Here is a 12,945-nt window from a genome sequence, read left to right on the forward strand (position 1 = left end):
GTGGTACGCGTGGTGGGTTAGGTTGGTGGGGACGCTTCCAGGAAGGAGACAGATGCTCACTCGACCGTTGACTTACGCGACACGTGGCAAGTTGGTCAGCCGTATACGGACGCGTCGTCGCTCATGCTTGGCTCTTGCACCGCGAACTGCAGGCGTAACGAGTCATAAATAAGCCTGGACATCTGGCTGGTGGGCCTCAAGTTTCCTTTGGTTTGACCGTTAAAGAATTATTTTTTATATATAAAAATTGCAGGAATTATTTTGACTGTTTGCAGGAGTTGTCTTGTCTCAGGACGATCTTGCATTAACGATTCAACGGTGGTTTGATCTGGAAAAGGAAAAGGCTGATGGTATTGGAAATCTGAAATTTTCCCATTCCCTTAAGCATCAGATGTTTCCATTGGAATTTTGTGTCCCCACGACACACCAGTATAAGTTTGATTTCCATGCAAAAAGAAAAGTATAAGTTTGATTTGTTCAACAAAGTTGAAAAGATTTTATTGTTCATATTTCAATATGAATTGTGTGGACTTTAATGGCCTTGCACTACTGCAGAACCTCTATCACTCTCGACTCCAAAACCTCATTTACTGTCGATTTTAGAGCTAACAGTGGATAACGGACAGTAATAGTTGGGGATTATCACTGTCGGCGCGAAGGACCGATAGTAAAAGATGATTTCACTGACGGTTGAAGGCTTCAGCAGAATTACTGTCGACTGAAACCACCAGCTGGTAGTGATTCTCAGGCATCATTGCCGGCTAGCGCATAAATTAAAATAAAAAATTATGATTAGGTCTAGTATATCACATATATTTAACAAATTTAAAAAAGGCATATACATGCATGCCTCTCGATGGTAACATTGTCATTAGTCAAAACAACGAATTCATACTCTATTATTTTGAACTGTTAACAACATACTACTCCCATAAGTAATGAGCTGTATCAAAACATGCACATATATCCACAGGTGGTGTACACATATAATCCAGCTGGCCATGGTGATGGTACATGAAATTTATTCGACAAATAATACATTGTGGCACACATATATATGGAGTACGTATAAAAAACTAGCAAGCAATATATTTCAAGGATCTTAATTGACTTATTTTTAGTTAGGTATATCCTTGAAGTGAGGCTTAGCCATGGTCGGAGACGGGTCGTAGGTCCCGTAGTCATTCATCTTCAACTGCCTCAAAATCCTCTCGTGGACCACCACCGCCACTTCGTCGTCTTCCTCCGGCTGCTGCATGGATCCCGACGTCCCCTGCCATGCATACATGCACGATTTACAAGTTTACAACACTATCTAGTTAGGACAAGAGGAATCGAATATTACAAATTATAGTTATATATATGCAAACACTTATCTAGTTAACCATGCAGAGAGAGAGAGAGTCCAGTTAGTTGCTTCTTTTGCTATCTTATATTATTTTTTATCCAAACTTCATGCTCTCTATTGCCTTCCCGATGGATGCGCTGCCAGGAATAGACAAGTAGGCTTTCAATGCATATGATATGATGTTAAAGCTGTCTTCTCGGTGTATTTTCTCACTAGTCAAGGGGATCAAAGAAATGACCTATATGCTAAATAATTGTGAGCTGAATTCGATGGGCCTATCAGGCGCCCGCATATTTCAAACTCAATATGGAAGGTCTTAGTATTAGACAGCCAAACAACATATTAGATTCAAGTAGTGACAAAAAAAGGTGATAATACATATTTTTGAAAAGAACTTTCATATAATCATGATTTTGTAGCTACTAGCAAATATATTGGTCAAAGCTTAATTTCACCGACCGTGCTAAGTCGAACCACACGCAGTACACCCCTACAATACTATAAATAACAAAATTCCATCCAGTTCACAATTCTCTATTGCAGCAGGATACGAAAAACCGCAAGTGAAAAGATATATCTAAGTCGGTTTTACAGTAGTGATGATAGATGCATGTGATGCCCTAAAATTTCCCAAGATAGATATAGATCTATAGCTGTCTGTAGAATCCACATGACAACGGAGAAGATTCGCATGGTCAGTGTGCTAACAGATTGTCAATTAAAACTGATTTGAACAGATTGTCCTATAGGAATGTAGAGAATGTATAGAAACAAACCGTCTTGGAGTTAAAAAAAATGGCATCTTATACTATATGCCTAGCCTAGTCAACGTGTTGCATGTTCTATTGCTGTGCTCTTGAGTTGAGATGATGGGAGATGCATGGAACTAATTAAAAGGGGAAGAAAATAAATAAGTAGTTCCATACTCGTACTCGGAGACTTTTAAACAATTTATCCCGGGTTTTTCGCATTAGTTTTTGCGCACAGTGTCATAAGAACATGCTGATCTAGAAATGCATCTCTAGCTAGTTGTCATTGATATACCAATGATTCTGCCTCATCTTCATTCAACAGCTTCTTACGGCCTCCTGCATCAAATTATAAACTCCAAAGTTCACAACAGAAACCGAAACACTAAGATCATGTGCATAAGAGAAATATTTCTAGAACTCAGTTCCTTATCACGCTTTTAATGAAGAAAAACTGAAACAACTGAATAATAAAAAGTGCAGGTACATGCATGCATGACCTAATCAACAAACCTGCCATGGAGGACAGCAGGAGCGAGGCGAAGACAACGGCGAAGAGATAGTTGCGCTTCTTCAGCTCCATGGCGCATGCAGGAGGAGCATACACCTAGCCACCCACTCTGCCTTTCCTCAGCTTGAAGACTAGAGAGGGGATAGAGAAAAGCTAGGGAAGATGGAGAAGAAGCAGCAACAGCAGATATGGCAGGAGAGAGGAGAGGGGCCTGCCTTTCCTTGGTTTGGACACAAAGGAACCTGCATATGTGAGTTGTCTGCAAGAACAAATTAAAGGGGTGCATGGCATAGCTTGGACGAAATGCATTGCATATTATTATTTCCCTGGGATATGATGGGGATGTGAATCTCAGTGGAGTCTTTGTTGCAGGAGTGCTGTTTATCTATTTATTAAAACCAAAAGGCAGATTAAAGGGCCTGGTCAGAGCTTTCCCTGTGGAATTTTGAGGGTCTTGTCATCATTAGACTTGCTGGTGCATGCAGCCTGCTTGATTAATAACTAGCTTCATAAGCTAAAACAACTAACTTGTACCAGAACAACATGCCATGCACCCCCCTTTTATTAATCTATCTGCTGATGTATACCATTTGCATGCCTGGAGTGTAAGAATGGTATGCTGTATTTTTTTAGAGAAGAGAAATTCCCAGGAAGCAATCGAATTGTGGATGCTGGTTGCTCATCAATATTGTGCTGGTTGGCGCCACAAGAGTTTATAATAAATTAAGTGAATCTGAAGGATTCTAATTTGTGTATATGTAATGTAGAGGTGGGCAGGGGTGGTCCTTGGTTAGGGTCAGAAGCTGCAGGGTGTTTGGGAGGCTGGGACAAGCATGAAGGAAACATGGTGAGCATCAGACGTCTACTTCAGATAGAAACCATGATGTCTCTGACTACTTACTTTTCTGGCATGCAGGCAAAGAATTATGGTACCTCTAACTTATATATTTTTTTGACTGCACCATCCCCAGCTACTTTATTTACATACAGCAAGGTCATCCGGTTAAAAACATGCACATTAAATAAAAGTAAGCTCGATCATCGATACATACACAACTATTCTCACCAGCAGCATACAAAGCTATCTAGACGACTAGACTCATCCAGCGAAAAGTAATTTGGTTAGAATTTTTTCTTAACAACACTTTCACAATGTAGTACTCTAGATCTTTTTGCTAGCATATTGCTGCAAAATTTCTAGTTAAATTTACAATGTAGACTTTATAGACACGGGTGGAATCAATATCATAATTTCTTGTTAAAGTATTTTGAATGGAAGTGCACGCAATTATATGTGGAGGACACTGTTTGCAAACAATTGAGCTACTCAACGGTCAACATTATGGGCTATCATATAAAGTACTCTAAGCATAAATACTTTACATAAATAATCTGATAAAAGGGGATGATCGCCTTGTTAGTGGGGAACTACTTTATTTTTTTCGGAATATTGTGTCATCTAATCAGATTAGAGCTACTAGACAAGGACAACTGGAGCTAACTAGCTAGTGGAGAATAAAGAGACCATGCACGCATATGCATGGACCTTTCCTTTTTTAACATGACTAAGACAATCTTGTACTACAATAATTCAATCTAGTCTAGTAAAAGTAATCTTGTGTTATTTGTTGCTAATCTCTAGGTAAGTTAGTCCGTATTAAATTTACAGTGCGTGAGTAGAAGCCGTGTGCACTACTACAGAACTAATTATAAGTGCCGCCTCATGAGTGCCAGTTCAGTTAAAACCAGCACTGATAAGGTATCAGTGCCGGTTGGTAGCAAAATCAGACATCCATCTGTCCATTCAGATAAAAACCAGCACTGATAACTAGTATCAGTGCCGGTTGGTATAACGAACTGGCACTAATAGTATCAGTGTCGGTTCGTTATACCAACCGGCACTAATACTAGTTATCGGACCCAAAATTTGTATTGAATCGATTTTAGTCTTGCAACCTCGCGTTCGTGGCTCAATTTTACTATCGGCTCAACTTTGGGTGATCTTATCCTCTCTTCTGGTCTCTCTTCTCTCTCTCGTCTGGTCTCTCTCCTCTCTCAGTCTCCTCTCTCTCTCACTCTCATGCCCCCAGTCCTCCACTGGCCTCCCCTTCGGCCTCCCCCTCCGCCCTCCTCTCTGGCCCCCCCTTTGGTATCTCTCCTCTCTCTTGTCTGGTCTCTCTCCTCTCACAGTCTCCTCTCTCTCTTGGTCTCCTATCTCCTCTAGCCTCCCCTCCGACCCGGATCCGGCCGTATCTGCCCTGGGATAGCGTAGATCCGACGGTTGAGGCAGTCTGGCGCGGTGGTTTAGGCACTGGGGCGACGCAGATTTGGCGGTAGAGGCGGTTCGGTGCGGCAGTTGAGGCCCTAGGACAGCGCAGATCCGGCAATTTTATTTTGATTTTTTGGCTGCAATGTCTCATGCTTGTGTATGTGGAGCACGGTGTGGTGGGTTTGAGATCGACCGGCAGGGAAGAAGGGGGCACGGGGAGGCACGGAGGAGGGCGGTGAGGAAGAAGGGGAGCGACGACGGCAGTGGCGACAATGGAGTGGCATCTGGCGGTGGAGCGGGACACCAATTTTCTTTTTTTATTCACGAGAAATGGTAACAGTATCGGGTGGGCAATTGGTACTGATACTAAACTAAGTATCAGTGCAGTGTAAAGAGTGCTGGTTGAAAAAACGACAGTAAAGCCATTTTTCAACCTTCACTCTTATGCTTTTTTACAGTAGTGGTGCATGTGACACGAATGCTGGTGTGTGTAGTATTGATTTTCTTGTTTGGATGGTTATTTGAAGGAGGGATGGGGAAATCTACCTAGTCGGTATTATATATTCAGATGAAAGGAAGCAAGTCTGGTGGATGATGCATGACTTGTACATATTCAGATATCATCATTCTTATAAGAATATTGTTCGTTATGGGCAACTTAATATAATTGGTTAATGTTGTCATTTTTTGGACAACGAAGCAACAAACAATTAATTTTCCCAAAATCAACAAATAGCATTCCCGTTGAAATCATATATCAATCTAGATCAGATGTCAACATGTGAGAAATCAAGTTAAGATGTTCCTTGGTTTATCTTATGTAATGAGTGATTGACGTTATGTGATTTTTTTAGCATATACATGGTTATATACTACAATGTTGATTTTATCTAACCAAAGTTAAAAAGAATTGGAGTTTGTATTGTTGCATCGGTCTTACACTCACCGGATAGTCCAGTGTGAGGGTTTTTGACTTCATCGGATAGTCCGGTGTGTGGCAGATGTGAGCATCGGATCTTTTCAGCGCAGAGACAGAGAAAAATTCATTCACCGGAAGGTCCGATGTGGGTAAGAGTGAGCACCGAACTAATTTTTCTAGAGAAGGGTGCAAATATGAAAGTCTGGTGCGATAGCCTCACCAGATAATCTGGTGTGTGCATGGGTGATCACCGGAGGTTTCACCGGACAAAGATTTCCAGAAAGGTTGAAAACTAAGTTCTAGTGATGATGTACTCACCAGACAGTCCGGTGATGGGCGTGTGAACACCGATGAGTATCACCAGAGCCTTTCAGTTCTGAGGCATATGTTGAGATATTCACTGGATTGTCCGGTGTTGCGATTTTATGATCACATTACTAATTTTTCCAGAGAGAAATACAAACCGGGTTCTAGTGGAGTTGTACTCACCGGATAGTCTGGTGTTGCACTGGTATGAACACCGGACCATCCGATGTTCACATTTTTGCTATGTCTGATCTTTTTCAACTTGATTTCGATTTAGACTAACATGTGATGATGTTATATGGTTCTAGAGATGCATATGTACTGGTCTCATGATGTGGGGTTAATGGATGCAACTTGACAATCGACGGTGAGTGATTAGGGCTAAGCGGGATACTTAGTGCCAGACGATCAAGGAGGCCGGGTGGAGCCAAGGATGATCCTAGCGTTACACGTCGAGGTCAAGCAAGGCAAGATATGAAGGTTAATGGAGGCTGCATGTTGACAATGTCAAGCGAAGGAGATACCGGTGCAAGTGATAAGGCGACTCGAGGGATCAGGAGCGGGAGAGACTTGCCAGCGGTCAAGATCACAAGACGGAGAACACGCGTCATCATCGAAGCGCTTACTTCAAGTGGAAGCAAGTTGCGGCTAGTCACACTTTCAGAAGCGTGCTAGGGTTTTACGGTTTGGCCTCAAAACCGTGGGAGGACTAGGTCCACGTGGCATCATCACGAAGCTTGTGTCTATGTGAAGCTAAGTCATGAAGGCGTTACGATCGTCCGATGGATAGAGGAAAAAATGGACTAAAATGCCCCCGGTGATAGGTAGGAGTGTACTACAAGAGAGGGGTATTTTGGAAACAGCTAAGGAAACTTAGGGGTCAAGTTTCCTAGGCTATAAATAGAGGGGTATGGCTGGTTAGGAAGAGCCCCTTAAGCCATCCACATGAGAGCCTTGTGCTAAGGTTTTAGAGGAGATAGAGAGGATTATTTAGTCTATGTAATATATGAGAGTTTTGAGAGATAAATTTTTGTAATCTGCCTAAAATAGGGCTGACCTCTTTGAGTAATAAAGTTTTAAGTTTTTGCATATGCTTGAATTCCGCTTCTTCTAGTTTCCTTCTATTGGTTCTTTTGCAAGTTTACGAGTTCTTAGTGTTTTATTGCTGATTTTTGTTTTTCTTTTTAGCTGAATTTTTAACACCTTGAGAAGTTGTTTTTTCTTGATATTAGAGGCATAGAATTCACATACACATGTATACATGATGGGGTATTGAATTCTCTTGCCTCTAAACCATCATCTTGGGGAGTTTTTTTGCCTGATGATCTTGTCTTTATTTCGTCCATCTTCAAAGTTGTGATCTTTTAGTACAAAGACACATGGAATGGTTTTGAATAGAACCTATTCCATCTGTGGAGTCATATTATCTTAAAACTTTTAATCTTTCTTTGTCTCTCTGAGTATTTACTTCCGCTTAAAATTTGAGGTACGTTGGGTGATTAAAAATAGGAGAAGACCATCTATTTTACAAGAAAGACGTCTATTCACCCTCTTTAGTCACCACTTTCGGTCCTACAACCTGAGAGGCTGAGACCATCCATTCATGCCTATCAGTGAGATGCCACAGTTAGGAGGAGTTTCAACACTTCAGCTTCTGATGCGTTCAGATGCCTTCTTGACACTCTGGCAGGAGAGAGACTTCTTGTTCCCATGTTCTCCTCCAGTGATTCCTGCTAGGAGAAAGAATGCAACAATCTGCCAATGTCATCTCCTGGTGTGGTACATATCCAAAATGGGGATCTTTGGATGCTATATACCCAATTTTATCTTTTATTTGTATTATTTGTCTCTTTGATGAAATTTCAACAAGTCATAAACTTCTCTTTTGAACTAAACCTTTTGGGTATGCCTTTTGGGCATGAAAAGTGGCCAAACATGAAAAAAAAAGAGATTCAATTTCCACACACTAGTTGCGCATCTCAAACAAGTTCGCATTTAGGAATAAGGTAAGGCTAAGCTTGATTTCTAAAATACTTTTAGAACACGGTTTGTTCAACAAACAGCTTCGATCAATGATGGCATGTTAGACCACTGCAACGGCCAACTATATGACACTGTATTAGAAGAAGTTGTTGGCAATTAACTTCATATTTGCAAACAAATTCTTTTTATTTAAGAATCTATGCTCATTAGAAGATATATATTTGCCAATGTGAATGTGTAATGCACCTAATCTATTGCCTCACCAATGCTACTTGTGACAATGTTGGAATTGGGAAAAGGGGAAATAGATGCTTGAGAAAGTTTTCTATAAGGGTTGGGATATTATAAGATATATAGTTTTTCTATTAGGAATATGTCAGAAGTTAAAATGCAAATTGGCAGTCAAAGTAAGAAATCTCTAAAATCAAGATATTAAGAGAGGATTTTAGTTGGCCATAGTCTACCGACTTTAGATATTATGTCATTCATTTCACATACATCAGAGTGGACAAAGTTTAGAGGTGAGTTATCTTTCTCTTCTACTGATTTAAAATGTAGACGAGGTTGATTGGCTTGCACACATATCTCACATTTATTTCATGCATCAAGTTTATATTTAGGAATCAAATTCATATTGCTTAAACATGTAATGGTCCTCACATTAATGTGATATAATCAGAAATGCCACAAATCATGTTTATCATTACAAGACTCATGAATTACAGAAAAGGAATAATTGTTTATTACAGACATATGGATAGATGGCTAGACTCATACGCCTTCCTAACAAAATTACCAAATTTTGTCAAAATAACTTTATTGGACTTGAACACTAACTAAGACCCTGGCAAACAGTTTTGGCACTAAGAAGAGGTTCTGGTTCATTGTCAGTACGAACGACATGTCCTTCAAGATGATCGTCTTGCCCAAAGTCATCTTCAGGCACACATGTCCAATCCCACATACTGTTGCCAGTACACCATTATCCATCAAGATGGGGCCACTGACTGCACCCTGAAAGGAAGAGAATGCAAAGCGATCAGCAGATGTATGAACAATAGCACCATAATCAATCCGCCAATCATTCAATAAGGGTGTGTTTGGTTGTCTGCACGAGGTTTCGTAAAGCTGCATCGTATATCTTGGATGAGGGGAAGCAGCCTGAGGGAATCCGTATTCTGGAAAAGAAGTGTGTTTGATTGGTTGGATGAGCGGATGCAGATTAAATTTGAGTTTGTGTTTGATAGACTAAATCTGAGGCTGCATGAGGGAGCTCTCTGTCGCTGACGAGTGGGTCCAAGTCGTCGACTGCTGCATCCGGCCAGCCTGCATGGGACCTACGGCCATTTCCAGCACATGCGTGGATGCAGCGGCCAGTCGTATGGTTGCACGAGCGGGTGCAGCCTCGCACAGCTCGTCACGCCATCCAAACGTGCAGCTCGCGGAGCGTATACGCTGGTGCCTGCATCCGTCGGTGCGCCAAACCAAACATGCTCTAAAGGCATGTGTACATACCCATCGAAGCTAGAGGGACCAAACGCCATTTGTGCTTCCTTGTGTTTCCCATGAGTAGGGCATTTTCCCTTCCTGTCCTGACACATGCGGGTAGTGTGCTCAGTCGTGCCATAGGCTTAGCAAATGAAGTCCTCCTTCTTCTTCATCTGCTTGCCTTTAGGCATGTTCTGGTTCTGGGGAGGACAAGGAGCATGATACTTCTTCTACTTTTGGGACTTCGATGTAGAGCCTTTATCCACTAGGTGAGCCTAGACATGTGATTGCGACTTGTTACTAACTCTTGCATGTTCTTTGACATTAATAGCAGCAGGCAGCTTAGAGCCGACAAGCAGTCACAAAGTCGTGCCATGAGGAAAGCAACTTGGCAAGAACCGATTTGATCATAAAACTATCTGGAATGATACAATTGTATTAGACTAAGTTCCTCACAATGAGCTGAAGCTCCTGAAACTGTTCCATCAAAGACCTTTCCTTAAACATTTTAAAGTTGAGGAAGTTTTTAGTGGTGAATGACTCATTGTCGTTATCCACTTCTAAGAATGTGTTCTCCAGCTCTCCCAGAGGTCCTTAGCCGAAATAAAGCCCGAGTAGACATCAAACAAACAGTTCGACATGATGTTCAACAAACAAAATAGGCATGCTTGATTTGCTTCTTTCCATTTAGCCATTTCTGCGTCAGCGATGGCCTTTGTTGTCGCATCAACTCAGTTGGCGCATCCTATGGGAGAATGGATGCCACAACCCAAAATAGTTTCAGGTCGGTCAGCCACATCCTAGTCTTAATTTGTGAGCGTCTAAAGCATTGTTGTTTCAAAGTACATTTTAGCAACTTTCCAATTAAATTCATTTTGAATTTAAACAAATTAAACACAGAATGACAACCATAATATAACATCACATACATGAACGTGATCATTTTAACATAATGTAAAGCATGAAATGCTCACTCATATTCAACAAGAAATCATATATGGCAATCAACAATATATGGTGGGATAACACAAGAAACATATCAACATGTGTTCATTTAATTAATGAGCTCTCAGTGCGGGTACCGATTTAACGGCCATCCAATGCCAAAGGCTAATCTAGGTCATTGTTAAGTGTGACAGTTCCAAACTAGTGCTCTATATTATAGTTAATTTTGTAATTAAGCATGCATAACCATCATGACGTTAGGTTTATACGTATCTAGTTGTTAAATTGAGTTAAACATATTTCAAAAGTACTTGGAGATAGTTTGGAGCTCTGTATAAAAACCCTAAATACCTTGGAGATGAAGAAGAATAGATATTAAGGAAGACGACTCTCACAGTATGACCGAGGTCTCCCACGGTTTGACTGCTATAAGCGTAGAAGCTCACTTTAAGAGGATCGATCGGTCTCTCTCTCTCGCTCTTTCTCATTTTTCCTCTCTCCCTCTCCTTCTCCCCAAACCCTAGAGAGAGAAGGTGAGGTCCGTCCATCACGTTTGAAGGCCAGAGATCGCTGGTTAAGACTTGTCCGAGCTTCCTGAAGGCTTCTTGAACTTCTTCCCCCTCTTTTCCCTGCTGGAATCATCTCCTCGAGTGTTCTCTCACCGTGAGCTCCAACACCACTCCGGGAGCCCAATCCGAAAATAGAAGCTCTCTCGAAGGATTCCAATCCACTAGGAAGTTCCTGTACGCCGAGGTAAACACCCCCCCTACCGTTTTCCCATTGTTTTCTAGCCCTAGGTGATCGTCGTCGTGATTTTTGCCATGAAACCCTAATGAAAGCTAGATCTATATCTTATTGGGGGTGGGGGGGAGGGGTTTTATGTGTTCGGACCGTGCATGTCGTCCGAATGACCATGTTAAATATTTCCTAGTTTTGTGGAGTATTTTGGTGTCCTTCGTTGTCACATCCGGTTTTACGACCAAAACCAGATGTAAACTATATGTATGCCAGGATCAGTTTATTCATACATATAGCGACTTCATTAGTGCGTAACAGACACAGTGCTTCTTATTACAACGCTAATTATTACAAAATGACCACACACGGGTCTAAAGAAAAAAACACACCACATCGGAAAAAGAACGGTGCAGCTCCAAGCCAACAAGCAGCCGATCGGGAGTTCCACAAACCTAGAACTCGGCATCATCTTCAGGGAAGTCGTCCTCAGGGAATTCTTCAAAAGTTTCACCTTCTGAAATAGCAAGTGTGAGTATTTCCAATACTCAATAAGTGGGGGAAAATTTAATTTGATATGGTGGCTTGAAACAAGGTTTCCTATTCTCTAGGGTTTCATTTCCATAAAAACCGATTTTATCCCTGAACTATGGAAAAGCAAATTTTATTTTAAATAGGAAAAAAATGTACCAAAAATTTTCTTTAACCTCCGAGAATTCAACCCAATTCTCAACCAAGAAAAACAACCCCCCGACTAATCATGTGAGGGTCCATGCTGCTCATAACCGTGAGCACGACTGAATATTCAGTTTGACACTCTGCAGAGTTTGTACACTTTACCCACGAGTCGTGATCTTCTCTGTTGCCGGTACCTGTCGGTACCTTACACACTTCCGGGGTGTGCGCCAAGAGATCACTACGAGGCTTTTCCAAAGAGTCTCCCAGTATGCACTTGCCCACTGAGGTTTCACCGCCGTACATAAGTGGAGTAACCCTCCACCCCAGAAGCCCCCTCTTGTGCCGGGTAGAATCGGGAAGCAACCCTTCCTTATCTACATATCCAATTGGCTCATACAACACTGGGAGAACATCTAATTACTAGGCCAAACCATACCATATTGGTCTCGTGGTTGTTCTGTTTTCCATGGATGGTCGCTCCGTGAACCGGTCCTTAAAATGGTCTGTGCAAGACCGCCAATAACCCTATAAGGGTAGATTACCAAATATTTCCAAACAACCAACCATGCTGGGAAAAGTAGCCATTTCTTGCCCAAAAACCCCAATTATCATTGTTGTAAACTCCCTGAACAACATCAGTTTTCATGACATACTTCTTATATCAACTTTTAGTTCGTAACTCTTGATTCATCACCGACACGCTACATGTTCATCTAAAAGCATGGCTAAGTATAAACATGATGTTGTTTTAAGGATAAAACATCTACAACTAACACTAGTATTTGCTACACTACCCATTTTGTAAAATAGCATGCATATTGGATAAAGACTATTTTTATATAGAACTGGGTTTGCAACATGGTCAAGACACTTGCCTACCCATTTTGTAAAATAGCATCATATTGGATAAAGACTATTTTTATATAAAAAGTGGGTTTAGAACATGGTCAAGACACTTGCCTTCTTCGAAGTGATGCACAGGTCCTTCAAAATCTTCTTCCTGAAAGTTTCCGA

The 12,945-nt window shown here is 41.3% G+C and overlaps 1 protein-coding gene across 1 annotated transcript; it reads right to left on the reverse strand.

Moving 5' to 3' along the window:
• Positions 1-871: 871 nt before the first annotated feature.
• LOC133893643 (protein CASPARIAN STRIP INTEGRITY FACTOR 1-like) lies at positions 872-2,920 on the reverse strand. Its single transcript, XM_062334727.1, has 3 exons — positions 2,611-2,920; positions 2,393-2,436; positions 872-1,273 (listed from the first exon to the last, which is right to left on the reverse strand). Exons 1-3 carry the CDS (start codon positions 2,678-2,680, stop codon positions 1,118-1,120), a joined length of 270 nt encoding a protein of 89 aa, XP_062190711.1. The 5' UTR covers positions 2,681-2,920; the 3' UTR covers positions 872-1,117.
• Positions 2,921-12,945: the final 10,025 nt, after the last annotated feature.

This window comes from Phragmites australis, chromosome 2 (assembly GCF_958298935.1).
Source record: "Phragmites australis chromosome 2, lpPhrAust1.1, whole genome shotgun sequence".
In the NCBI taxonomy this organism is placed as follows: domain Eukaryota; kingdom Viridiplantae; phylum Streptophyta; class Magnoliopsida; order Poales; family Poaceae; genus Phragmites; species Phragmites australis.